The 14,759-nt window shown below is 31.0% G+C and overlaps 1 protein-coding gene across 1 annotated transcript; it reads left to right on the top strand.

Annotated features, from left to right (window-relative positions):
- The first annotated feature begins 4,706 nt into the window (after positions 1-4,706).
- Positions 4,707-7,388, top strand: LOC120429077 (ribosome biogenesis protein SPATA5). The gene is made up of 3 exons (XM_039594232.2): positions 4,707-5,164; positions 5,223-5,926; positions 5,987-7,388. The coding sequence occupies exons 1-3, from the start codon at positions 4,777-4,779 to the stop codon at positions 7,244-7,246; spliced, it is 2,352 nt and encodes a 783-aa protein (XP_039450166.2). The 5' UTR covers positions 4,707-4,776; the 3' UTR covers positions 7,247-7,388.
- Positions 7,389-14,759: the final 7,371 nt, after the last annotated feature.

Here is a 14,759-nt window from a genome sequence, read left to right as displayed (position 1 = left end):
CTCCGAGAGGTGTGACTCACCGCACTTCACGCAGCGGGGCCGGAGGTTGCAGTTCCGCGAGCCGTGGCCGAATTTCTGGCAACGGTGGCATTGCGCTACGTCCGTCGGGTTCTTGGCGTAAAACCGCCAGTTTACCCAAAAACCGTCCAACGTCTTAATCCGCCGCAGGTCTTGGATCTTGACGGTGCCGCGGTCGAAGTACAACAGGTACAGTGTATGGGTACCTGTTACCGTTGTTTTGCGCGAGAGCACTTTTATCTCCCGCGGTTTTATTCCGGCGTCCGAAAGGTGCTTCTTCAGGTCGGAAACCGGACGGTCTTGGTAACCCTGCAAGACGACCTTGACAGGGGGCTTCTCGGGGTTGAATGTGTAGAAGTTGAAGTTGCTACGCTTCAATTCTTCAAGCACCAGGTCGAAATTCTTTTTGGTCAGTGTGATCACTTGCACTGACGACTTGCCGATTTTTAGACAATATCCGAGGCCTTCCAGCAACTCGTCAACATCGTCCGCCAACGTGTCCAAAACAAAAATTGGAGGTGGTCTTCGTTCCGTAGGAGAATTGTTCTTTTTTGACGTCGACACTTTTTTCCGTGCACGACCATCATCGTCGTCGTCGTCGTCGTCGGTAGTGCTACCGTCGGTGTTGTTGTTGTTTTCTTCGTCGTCGCTCAGCATCTGGAACTCGTTCCTGATGGGGATGTTGGCGGATGTTGATGTGCCACTGGTTGTGGCACCGGAGGTACCGGAACGGGTTCGCACTGGTGATCTCGGAACATATCCGGGATGCAGTAACTTTTTATCGATGCCTTCTGCGCTCACGCTCCCCTGCGCGATGGCGGTCGACACGGCGTTGTTTTGTTTACCTTTTTGCACACGGCCGGTAGACGAACTTCGCGGGTTTTTCGAGGCCGCACTCGAACTGCCACGGCCACGGCCGGCCTTTGGCATGCTGGAGAAGCAAACTCGCGGGTAATCACAATCAATAGCGGCGAAAAAATCCGAAAAAAACGATAGAGCACTGAGCACTTCACTGCTGCTTGCTCTCGTGCGTACACGGAGGTCAAATTATTAAATTATTAAATTATTAAATTATTAAATTATTAAATTATTAAATTATTAAATTATTAAATTATTAAAATTATTAAATTATTAAATTATTAAATTATTAAATTATTAAATTATTAAATTATTAATTTATTAAATTATTAAATTATTAAATTATTAAATTATTAAATTATTAAATTATTAAATTATTAAATTATTAAATTATTAAATTATTAAATTATTAAATTATTAAATTATTAAATTATTAAATTATTAAATTATTAAATTATTAAATTATTAAATTATTAAATTATTAAATTATTAAATTATTAAATTATTAAATTATTAAATTATTAAATTATTAAATTATTAAATTATTAAATTATTAAATTATTAAATTATTAAATTATTAAATTATTAAATTATTAAATTATTAAATTATTAAATTATTAAATTATTAAATTATTAAATTATTAAATTATTAAATTATTAAATTATTAAATTATTAAATTATTAAATTATTAAATTATTAAATTATTAAATTATTAAATTATTAAATTATTAAATTATTAAATTATTAAATTATTAAATTATTAAATTATTAAATTATTAAATTATTAAATTATTAAATTATTAAATTATTAAATTATTAAATTATTAAATTATTAAATTATTAAATTATTAAATTATTAAATTATTAAATTATTAAATTATTAAATTATTAAATTATTAAATTATTAAATTATTAAATTATTAAATTATTAAATTATTAAATTATTAAATTATTAAATTATTAAATTATTAAATTATTAAATTATTAAATTATTAAATTATTAAATTATTAAATTATTAAATTATTAAATTATTAAATTATTAAATTATTAAATTATTAAATTATTAAATTATTAAATTATTAAATTATTAAATTATTAAATTATTAAATTATTAAATTATTAAATTATTAAATTATTAAATTATTAAATTATTAAATTATTAAATTATTAAATTATTAAATTATTAAATTATTAAATTTTAAATTATTAAATTATTAAATTATTAAATTATTAAATTATTAAATTATTAAATTATTAAATTATTAAATTATTAAATTATTAAATTATTAAATTAATAAATTATTAAATTATTAAATTATTAAATTATTAAATTATTAAATTATTAAATTATTAAATTATTAAATTATTAAATTATTAAATTATTAAATTATTAAATTATTAAATTATTAAATTATTAAATTATTAAATTATTAAATTATTAAATTATTAAATTATTAAATTATTAAATTATTAAATTATTAAATTATTAAATTATTAAATTATTAAATTATTAAATTATTAAATTATTAAATTATTAAATTATTAAATTATTAAATTATTAAATTATTAAATTATTAAATTATTAAATTATTAAATTATTAAATTATTAAATTATTAAATTATTAAATTATTAAATTATTAAATTATTAAATTATTAAATTATTAAATTATTAAATTATTAAATTATTAAATTATTAAATTATTAAATTATTAAATTATTAAATTATTAAATTATTAAATTATTAAATTTATAAATTATTAAATTATTAAATTATTAAATTATTAAATTATTAAATTATTAAATTATTAAATTATTAAATTATTAAATTATTAAATTATTAAATTATTAAATTATTAAATTATTAAATTATTAAATTATTAAATTATTAAATTATTAAATCATTAAATTATTAAATTATTAAATTATTAAATTATTAAATTATTAAATTATTAAATTATTAAATTATTAAATTATTAAATTATTAAATTATTAAATTGTTAAATTATTAAATTATTAAATTATTAAATTATTAAATTATTAAATTATTAAATTATTAAATTATTAAATTATTAAATTATTAAATTATTAAATTATTAAATTATTAAATTATTAAATTATTAAATTATTAAATTATTAAATTATTAAATTATTAAATTATTAAATTATTAAATTATTAAATTATTAAATTATTAAATTATTAAATCATTAAATTATTAAATTATTAAATTACTAAATTATTAAATTATTAAATTATTAAATTATTAAATTATTAAATTAAATTATTAAATTATTAAATTATTAAATTATTAAATTATTAAATTATTAAATTATTAAATTATTAAATTATTAAATTATTAAATTATTAAATTATTAAATTATTAAATTATTAAATTATTAAATTATTAAATTATTAAATTATTAAATTATTAAATTATTAAATTATTAAATTATTAAATTATTAAATTATTAAATTATTAAATTATCAAATTATTAAATTATTAAATTATTAAATTATTAAATTATTAAATTATTAAATTATTAAATTATTAAATTATTAAATTATTAAATTATTAAATTATTAAATTATTAAATTATTAAATTATTAAATTATTAAATTATTAAATTATTAAATTATTAAATTATTAAATTATTAAATTATTAAATTATTAAATTATTAAATTATTAAATTATTAAATTATTAAATTATTAAATTATTAAATTATTAAATTATTAAATTATTAAATTATTAAATTATTAAATTATTAAATTATTAAATTATTAAATTATTAAATTATTAAATTATTAAATTATTAAATTATTAAATTATTAAATTCTTAAATTATTAAATTATTAAATTATTAAATTATTAAATTATTAAATTATTAAATTATTTAATTATTAAATTATTAAATTATTAAATTATTAAATTATTAAATTATTTAATTATGAAATTATTAAATTATTAAATTATTAAATTATTAAATTATTAAATTATTAAATTATTATTTTTTTAAATTATTAAATTATTAAAATATTAAATTATTTAATTATTTAATTATTAAATTTTTTAATTATTAAATCATTAATTTATTAAATTATTTAATTATTAAATTATTAAATTATTAAATTATTAAATTATTAAATTTATGAATTACTAAATTATTAAATTATTAAATTATTTACATATTTTAAACGTTTAAATTTACATTTCTCATTTTCAAATATATGTGTTTGTTTTTTGAAAATTTGTTTTTTTCCTAATAAACTCAATAAATTCTTAAAAGCTGGCAATCACAAAAAAAAAATCATTTTGGTCTTATTTTGGTATGAGGGATCCCAAAAATGCTTTAAGGTACCCTGGAAAAAAATAATCCAAAATGGCGGAAATAGTAGTGTCCGTAAAAATTTAGTACTAACTGAGAACTTTAATTTGGTAATGTAACACACTATCATCTATTCGAATTTTACAGTTTAGAAAAGCTGAACTCAACTCTCTCCCACTAACATTTACACACAAGATCCTCTGTAATTACTCTTAGCTTTAAGAAACATGTAATTACAAAAGCCGACTCGGTCCTAACCAGTAGCGAAAAGGACCTAATTAAAATAATGTTATGATAAAAAAAAGCTGAACTCGAAATTGCAGCAATCTAAACTCAATCTCAACACGAGAGAAGGGGTGATAGTTAGCAGTTTGCTAAATTTTGATCCAACAATTTTGTTTTCACAAAAAAAAAACGTTTTCATTTCGTGATTACGACGAGCGAGCATAACTGCGACGTTATGCGCTATCTGTTACCTTCTGTCTGAACTAACAATGCGCGCTGTCAAAGCCGGTTCAAAAACATAAACAACAACACTTGGTAGTTCACGTGCATTCGTCTGTGATTTGGAAACATGCCTCCGAAGTCGGCTAAAAAGGAAAAACCAACCTGGTGGAAATGTGAGCAGTGCAAGAGACATATTCTAACAGCGGAACTGGGCCAGCACCAGGAGGACCAGTGCCAGGACGTCGATAAACTCAGCGGATATCTGACGGCGGAGGTTGAGCTGATCTGCAACAGCGTGGAGTGCCTTAAGCTGTCAACGTTTGAAGATCTTAAAGATGTCGGTGAAGCACAGCTCGATGGGTTGATCTTGATGGGCAGAGGTGCCGTTACGAAGCTCGGTCTAGTCCTGGGAGACTACGTTGAGGTTTCGCTGGTATCTCCCAAGTTCAGCTTCATTCGTAAGGTATGGCCAATGGACGACAAGTTTGGTGCTCGTGTCATCGTGAATCATATCGGTAGGAAGTATTGTACAAGATAGGGAGATTTGAGTCTTAAATACTCACTTATTTTTAGATGAAGTTCAAGGCCAGGACCAGAAATCAGTGTCCATCAAACCGTTCAAGAGCACAATTTCGATTGCTCATGAATTGGAGCTGAACCTTCAGGGTGGAGCTGAAAGCTTAGCGTGGGTCGACAAAAATAAGCTCTGGCTAGCCCAGCTAGTTCGAAAACAATTCATCGGTCGCGTTTTGAACGAACGCAGTCTCTTGACCTTAAGATTGTGTAACAAAGTTATTCAGTTTGACGCAGTCAACATCTCGTTGAAGGATTCGCCAAAGGGAACAATTGAGCAAAGTTTGCAGAACCTAACACTCGGCGACAGCAAATATTACCAAATTAGTCGAGATTCAACCGTGACCATTGTGACCACTGGATCGTCACAGGAGACGCAGTCAGTGTCGTTTTGCTTGGATCGCATTGGTGGCCTTGAGACTGTGATTGGCGAACTCAAAGAAATCACCAAACTCGCGCTGGGCATATCGAAACCTACATCGACGACCCACAGCAATGTGCCCATCAGTCGTGGCGTTCTGGTTTACGGTGTTTCCGGAACGGGTAAAACACTTCTCGTCAACTCGTTAGCCGCGCACTTTAAGTGCAAAACTGTTCGAATAAATTGCTCGGAGGTTTTCAGCAAATTCTACGGCGAATCAGAAGGCAACGTATCAAAGTTGTTTAACAAAGCTTTGCAGAATTATCCCAGTCCAACCATCATCGTAAGCTGGAGAAATGAAACCTATCTCAATCTGTTATTAATTTTCTATTGCACCTTTTAGATCGTCGAAGAAATGCACAACATCTGTCCGAAAGCCGAAGCGTCAGATATCGTCAAACGGTTATCGAACTTCTTTGTGAATTTACTAGACAACCTGAACAGCTCGGTGCGAGGATCACGCACAGTGTTGATTGGAACCACGGATAATCCCGACTCGTTGAATCCAGCTGTGCGAAGAAGTGGTCGATTGGATTATGAGTTTGAAATTCCCATCCCGGATGCCGATGCACGCGAGCAAATCCTGTTGAAATCTTTAACTCTTCAGAAACACGCCCTTCATCCGGATGAAATCAAAAGCATTGCCAAAGTGACGCACGGTTATGTTGGGGCGGATTTAGTCAGTCTGGTGGGACGGGCAAGTCATGAAGCCAAATCAACGATAACCTACGCTAGCATGGCTTCGGCTCTGCAACATGTCAAGGCTAGTGCTATGCGAGAAATCATGATCGAAAATCCAAACGTTCACTGGGCTGATATCGGTGGGCAGGACGATCTTAAGCTTAAGCTCCGTCAAATCATCGAGTGGCCAATACATCGGCCGGAAATCTTCACCCGATTGGGAATCTCTCCTCCAAGGGGACTGCTAATGTTTGGCCCACCTGGATGCAGCAAAACGATGATAGCAAAGGCGATTGCAACCGAAAGCAAGGTAAACTTCTTATCAATCAAAGGTTCAGAGCTTTTCTCGATGTGGGTCGGCGAATCGGAACGTGCCGTCAGGGAACTGTTTCGAAAGGCACGCCAGGTGGCGCCATCGATCATCTTCTTTGATGAAATCGATGCGATCGGTGGTGAACGTTCTGCCGAGTCCGGCAGCTCGGTTAGGGAAAGAGTGTTAGCACAGATATTAACCGAAATCGATGGAGTTAGTGCACTCAAGAATGTCAAAATTATCGCCGCAACTAACCGACCAGATCTGATCGATAAAGCATTGATGAGGCCAGGACGATTAGATCGTATCATATACGTGCGGTTACCAGACTTCGCCACCAGGAAGGAAATATTCCGGATAAAGTTGTCCAAAATACCGATTTCCGCTGATGTTCAACAGGATGATCTCGTGGCTCGAACAGAAGGCTACTCGGGGTCGGAAATTGAAGCCATTTGCCAGGAAGCCGCATTAAAAGCACTCGAAGAATCATTTGATACGCTGGAAATTCCACAAAAGTTCTTCGATCACGCCCTGAACGTTGTCAAACCACGAACCAGCGAAGATTTATTAATGCTTTACGAGAACTACCTGAAGCAACAAGAGCAGTGATTGATGGTTATTTGATACTGTAAGATAACAAATAAATGTTTTTAAAAAGTTATAAAAAATATTCAGTTTTTTATTCGTGGTTGCAAAACTCGTGAGGAACAAGTAACAGCCCTCGGATTTTCATCGTGAAATACAGTTCGTAGATTACTCGTACTGATAATTTTGAATATTTCAATGAATTCTTGTTTTATTTTATTTTAAGTTAAGGCCGTTGCAAATATTTTTCAAAGTTTATGTCGCCCCCTAGGGGGGCAAATTATTTTTTTTTTTTCAAAAAACTTCAAAATTTCAATAAAAACAGAAGTTAAATCAACTGAAAATAATCTAAAACGCATTTTTCTGCATTGATACTCATATTTAGCATGTTTGAGCTGGATTTAACATATTTTGAATTTTTATGGAGTTCCAATGCACAGAACCGCAAAAACTTTTTTTTTCGCGAAAAATAAAATTTTCGTCAATACTTAGATATTTTGGAAACTAATTATAGCAAAACAACTGGACAGGTGTATAATGCATTTAAAAACACTTTTTTCATTCAAATGTTGAAACCATGGCTCGTAAATTGATTTTTTAAACATTTTTTATTCCGCGACTTTAGTCAGAGGCGAGGGGCATAAACTTCAAAAAAAAAAATGGCAACGGCCTAAGATTAGTTTTAAAAATGATTTTCCCCCTAAAATGTATTTCTAATTCAAAAATGATTTTTTTTAAATAAGTGAGCAGTGAATAGGGGAGAGTGGGGAGACTTGATCCCCGGGGACACTTGATCCCAAGCCTGTATCTCGTCAGCATGTGGGTAAAACAATTAGCTTTGTTCTAGAAAATTGTGCGAAATTTACTAAAACTCATTGTAGAAAACCGAGAAAAAAATTAAAAAATGTTTAGATTGAGTTACAAACATTTTTCCAAAAAGTGCTGCAAAAACCTCCAAGAGAACTTTTTTTTTGTTTTGATATGTATAGAAAATACTTAATGATTTATTTAAAAAATATTTTTTGTACATGAATTGTTTGATAAACTTATCAACTCCAAAACCCTTACGCATTTGACGTTAAATTTATCGTTATACTATTTTTACAATCAATTGTTTAAAAAAATGTGTTTGGGGAGCCTTGATCCCTGCATTTTTACAGTCACTGGAATCAGCCTCAAGATTGATCAATTGGGCTGGGTTTTCGTACATAGTTTCCTTTAGTATAGTTGTACATAACTTATTGCAGTTTGAACCATTTTTCAAATGTTTTGTAAACAAAAATTACCAGCTCTTGTAAACATGCTCAATTTTGGTTTAAAAAAGAATATTTTAAATTTTTAAATATTTTTCATACTAAACTTGTTTTATTTTGAACACAAACGTACAGGTTTTATGTGAAATTGCCTTAACTTAAAGAAAATTAAAAGTTTGGATGAATAAGAAATATTTTGCTTAAGATTTCTTCAAAATGTTGAAAGGGGGCTCAATTTACCCCTAACATTTTGAAAATGTCGGTTTAAAATATTTTTTTAAAACGCTTAGCATGATTCGAAAAGTTCATCTGATGAAATGCCCTTATCAGCCAAACTTAGTTGAATGTTTAAGCTTTCAATTCATGCAAAAAGTTCATAGTTTTGTAAGAAATTGACAGAGTTATGTGGAATACAAAAAAGGGGATCAAGTCTCCCCACTCTCCCCTAATAGAACGAAAAGAACAACAGAATGATGTTGCAATATCATAAACCCGAAAACATATTCGTCGGCATGCTTTTCCATCATCAAGCAACAAATTTTGGACTAATTTCTATCGAAAAATAGGCACATAAACAAAAAAAAAAAACAACCTCAATAACCGCGTCGCTTCGATGTTCTTTTATTACGTAACGCAGTGGGGGGAGGGGGTTGAAGGCCTGTCACTTCATACATTTTTTATAAATTTGTATGGAAAGAAGCTGGGTGCTGAAAAGACAGAATGCGTAACGTGATTTTCGAATGCTCCCCACTGCTCCTCACTTATACATCTGCACTACAGCTGTAAACATAAACAAAGTGGAAGGCTATGTTTAAGCTCAAGCTTGACATATTTTTTGCTGCTGAAATGACTTTTTGATTTTTTTTAATCTGTTCATGTTTAAATTTTCGTTGAAAAATTAAGGGCTTCGCACTTTTTTTTGTTCGTAGACTAATCGATGGGCGGCCAAAAGAGGCCTTTTTGATTTCCACGTGACGAAATATTGCGTCAGAAGTGGGTGGAATTTTGTGAATCAGAAGAACAACCGAATCGAAGTTCCGAGATTGTGTATCTTTGAAGCGCAGTGATAATGTTGGAGTAAGATTATTTAGTATTGTTTGGCATGTGTCATTCAAAGTTATTGAAAATTTGTCGCTAATATTTCAAAAAGCGTCATAAACGTAGGTTCTGCGAGAGACATAGCGCTTATTGAAATGCTAGCGGCGAATTTACCCAATCTCGATTTCTACCCTCTTCTTAAGATTTGTTTACCTCAAATACCTCAAAAGCTCGACGCCACCGACAAAATAAATTATAGATCGATTACAATACTTGCCACTTCTTGGTATCATTTTGCGAACAGTAAATTGGTTCCACTTTGACAGTTCTAAATTGAGGCCGCTTTGCGAACCACTATTCTGCACCCAGGAAAGAAGGGGGAAGGGGGTCTAAAAATGCGATTTTTTGCGTTACGCAATAAAAGAACGCTCCCTAACCGTATGGGCAAAAGGAACAATGGGAAAATAGATTAAGGCCCCCTGAACACCCTTCTTTTAAATAAAAAACAAATTGATAGGAGTTTCTTCCTTGACTTTAATACAGTTTAACTAACAAGTAATCGTAAAACAACACATTACAACTCTGGAGTTATTTTTTGTTTTATGTTTCTTTTCATAGACATAAATCAATAATGAAATGTACTTTTTTAATAAGGTACCATCTAAATAGTACGAACTGCAAAAATCATCCAAAACATAACTACCCCCACCTCCCTCCCCTTTTTAGGCTTCTCCCACAATTTCAACACGTCTACTGTTTTAGAAGCCTGTTTATCCTATAGAAACATGTACACATTTTGTTTAGTCCAAACATCTATTTTTGGGCCATAAGCTTATCTCGGACAGTAATTAATTTTGTTGCAACCGACAATCTCTTCCTTGCAGTGCAAGTTGTTTATTCTGCTGATGCACATACATTCAGTTGCAGTTAAGATCTGATCCTACTTTAACTTCAAGGAATTTAATTTTTAGTTTTAATTTAGAATTTTATCCAATTAAAAATAAGAAAATTGGGCACGAGCTGTGTAATTCGTCCATCTCAATTTAATTGTTACAGTTTTGCATTATTTTGTTTTTCAATTACAGTGTGATACAATTGTAACAAATTGTGAATCGTGAGAAATTCATTTTATGTTGACTTGTCAACCAAACATAAAGTGTATGAAGTATTTGTTTCCTACTGGGTGTACGTATAATTCACAATATGTTATGCTCATGCATTATGTTTGATGCGATAAATAGTGACTGCTAACTTAAGTAATTGGGTTAATGATTTTCTTTTCCTTCTAATGATGGATGGCCATATGGTATTGCATCCAATCTGATCTGCGTATCATATTTGATCGATCCGTTCAGATTTTCATGGCATGGTTTATATTTTTAAAGAAACCAAGCAAATTTCAAATCATTTTTCGTTTTATCCTATCTACTGTCACAAGGATAAAATCTAACATAAATATTATTCTGAAACTTAAAACTAAAACAATTTTGAACAATAGATCTTCTGATTGACATTTCAAACGAGCGTTATAATTTCGCTTTATTTCAAGAATTAAAACTGGTGCCGGAGGGCCATGTGGGGCTTGTTTGTAGGTGAGTCCAATAAATCTGTAAATAATTCTCCGATGGAGTGTTGCATTCTAACCATGTTTTAAAGTCTTTGTTGTGGTTATTTATTTTACTCTTGAGCCGTACCCCGTTGTTGAGTCATTGCAATCAGTCTAGAGAAAATCTCACGATTCGAAAGAGAGAGAAAAAAACACAGAAACGACTTGTGTGGTTTTGCAAAGCTTCGAACAGCGCGCGGCGCGACATAATCCTTGGTTGGGTGCAAAGAAGATCCACCACCTCCGAAGCGACCTGGCCATGTCGTAAATAAATGATTGTCATGGGGAGAACGCATGCAAGCGTGTTGAAGGTGGTGGTCATAAAATTCCAATTCGCTTCCGTCGCATTGTAAGCGGGATTTTGATGCTTAACTTTAACTGCGAAAGTATGCGATCGTGTTCCAAGATTGTTATGCTTACGACTGGGATTACTTGGGGATGTGTTGTCTGAGGGCAAACCAATGATACATTTATTTTGATATGCACCCCAGTCGGTTTATTGGCCTAGTTTAGAACAAAACATTATTTTTATTTGGACAGATTTGCTATATTGTAAGAAATTAAATTAAAAAAAACACCTCAAACACCAAATTGATTAGAAATACCAACTCACAAGCAGTTTGCTTTCTTTACGATCATACAAATTATCATCGTTACCGTTGACCAACTTTGGATTTTTATTGGACAGACGATGCTCATTTGTGGTTTTGCGATTTCAGTACTAATTATAACAGCAATGTGAAAAATCACCATTTTTACTTGCTAATTAGATTATATCACGTCATGCGCTCAGGCTACATTAATTTTTTGAAAGACTATCGATCGGAGTTATACGCTGTAACTAAAATATGTTTCTTCTTTTAAATTTGTCTAAAGTTAGAATGCTTTGGTTTTAAGGTTTTTTTTGTTATGTCTACAATCAAATCAAAAACATCCGATTAAATTATATGCTTTGATTGTGAGTAGAGTGGGTAGTGTTCCTCAAATTAATTCAGGGGAAATGGTATCGTTTTCATTCATTTTTGAATGCCGGCGGTGAATAGTAACAAAGGTTGCGATTTCATGCGAGGCGTATCTTAATTATTAATTCGCATTCTCATATTTCACAGCATCTGTGCAGGGAAAGAAGATAAATTGGACCAGCTCGCAATGTGTTTTTTTTTCTTCTTGTAGACAGAAGTGGGACCACTGCCTCGGCAACAGGTATTATAATCATCAACTCAACTAAATTTAAGATGACATGGGTTGATCACTGCGTGGCGTCTAGAAGGAGGATTTCTCCTCTTTTCCCATCCATATATAATTTAGACGGTTTGGTTCGTTCCGGCTGTACGGGGTGTAACAAATTTCGATAAGTTGCCGTTTCCTCGACCGTCTCGTCAAACCTGCGCCCATCCTAAAAGGCATTCCATTCTCATTCATTCATGACTCTGAAACATGTTTTCTTTATATCCCATTCCTTTCTTACAGCTTCCACCGAGGAGGAGAGGGCATGGTAACGTGCACGCTGTGTACACCAATGTACTCTCTCATGACTCAAACTTAAGTCATGTGCCTGGGTAAACAACAGTCCTGGACGACTGTGAGATGCTTCGGCTTCGGCTCCATGAAATAGCAGAGGCTGATTTTATGATGAGAATTTTCGTTCTCATTTTTTGCGCTCTACGCTTTACGTGCCCTTTAGCTTTTTGAAGTGCCATTCGTGTGCATTTTAAATTTTAAACCGACTGTAAGCCGGCCGTTTCGACTGTTTCGTTTCGCTGCGACTGTGTAGGGTCAATCTGATGATATTGACCCCGCGAAAATTAACCCTGAGTTGGATTTTGCATTTTTACAATTTGTATTTCGTACCATAAATATGAGTCCATATGAGCAATTCTTTCGTAATTTGCCGATTTCGAAAAAAAAAATATTTTTTTAGCTGGCTCAAACTTTGTAAGGACCTCATTACGATCAATGAAGCAATTTTGTGCCATTGGTTCACACATACAAGCTCCATACATTTTTGGCAATAGGTAATACAAAAATGGTACGTAAATAAACGAAAATCTTTAACTTTCAAAGGAATTTTTAGATCGAATTGGTGTCGAGGGCAAAGTTGCAGGTATTGACTAGTCAGAAAAAATAAGCATGGAAATTACTTTTGCCGATTTCGAATTTTTTTTTTTAAATTCTTGAATGTTTTACACCAAATTGTTGTAAATAATTTTTCTTATCGGATGCCGTCATAAATGTTGATTTTAAAGGTATGTCATACAGTCCAGACTCGATTATCCGAAGTTTGGATTATCCGAAGTTTCGATTATCCGAAGGTTTGTATGGGTCTTCGGATAATCGAATCACAAAAACAAAACTAATTCTTTTTTTCTTCATCTTGACTTTAACATCACATTCGAATTCTGCGATCCCATTTTTGTTAAATTTGAAAAGTTGATTGTTTGTTAAGTAATAAAATGCATTTTTTTCAATATTTCGTCAACGCCATATTGGCCGCCATTTTGGATTTCAAAATTCTTGAAAGAGAAATTTTCTTCTTCTTTTTTTCTACTTCTCTATCTCCCATATGTCTTCCAAAAAATGGGGGGGGGGGGGGCGGGGGGCTTCAACCCGAAGCCCACTCCCCTGGCTACGGGCCTGATCTCAGCAACTAAAATAGTCAAATTGTCAATGTTGAAAACTGAAACATTTCTCGAGTTTTTTTTGAAAAGGTCCTATAAACAAAATTTCCAATTTTTGCTTTTTGGGTGTTTTTGAATACCCCTGACTCAAGGCGGTTTCATAAACACCCAAAAAGCAAAAATTGGAAATTTTGTTTATAGGACCTTTTCAAAAAAAACTCGAGATTTGTTAATTCTTTTTGAATGTTTTTTTTTTTATTTTAGAATCTGGAATAACATTTCAAATCTTGACTTTTTTTTGATAAGGTCCTATAAACAAATGTAAACATTGAGTGTATCCCTTTCACACCTTATGTCAAAGTCCATCGGAGTAAGCGGGATACACTCAATGTTTACATTTGTTTATAGGACCTTATCAAAAAAAAGTCAAGAAATGTTCTACAGCAAAAATTCTTTGCGGCGGCACTCATGTTAGTCGTTTCGACGTTTCTACACTCTGACAAGCGTGTAGTGGCCAAAGCGCGTGAAACCGAGTTTCATTTGATTTTCATTTTTACAACAAACATGGTGCTCCAGTTATGTGCATTAGAGTCGAGCCGAACCAGCGTCTATGGCTGAAATGCTCGTTAATAAAGACAACTAACTAACTATGTGCATTAGAGCACAATGTTGGGTTATTTGTGATGTAATTTTAGGTTTCACATGATGTTAAGGAATGCCAATGGGATTTTTTTTTATCAATTTACGTATCTAAAAAATAAATAAATTTTATAGCTAAAAAACGTTTACACGATAGGTGCATCAAGGATTACGTCAAATCATGCCAGTGTGCTCTCTTGTACTATCTAGATAGGAATCCCAGCAAGCTTAGAGAGCACACAAGCATCCAATGAAAAAATATTTTTAGTGTGTACTTTGATATAACGTAGAGACATATATTTGGTAGTACTACGCCATACTTGAAATTATTTAATTTTTAAATTATTTGGCAGCTTTTTTATATTTCTAAAAAGTTGAAAAAC

Source organism: Culex pipiens, chromosome 2 (assembly GCF_016801865.2).
Source record: "Culex pipiens pallens isolate TS chromosome 2, TS_CPP_V2, whole genome shotgun sequence".
Classification (NCBI taxonomy): Eukaryota; Metazoa; Arthropoda; class Insecta; order Diptera; family Culicidae; genus Culex; species Culex pipiens.
This window is presented reverse-complemented; position numbering and strand designations above follow the sequence as displayed.

Excerpts from the sequence above, each read along its gene's own strand:
- LOC120429077 (XM_039594232.2), top strand. The coding sequence starts at position 4,777 with ATGCCTCCGAAGTCGGCTAAAAAGGAAAAACCAACCTGGTGGAAATGT. Across the intron at positions 5,165-5,222 it reads TGTCATCGTGAATCATATCG|ATGAAGTTCAAGGCCAGGAC; the intron begins GTAGGAAGTATT and ends ACTTATTTTTAG. Across the intron at positions 5,927-5,986 it reads ATCCCAGTCCAACCATCATC|ATCGTCGAAGAAATGCACAA; the intron begins GTAAGCTGGAGA and ends TGCACCTTTTAG.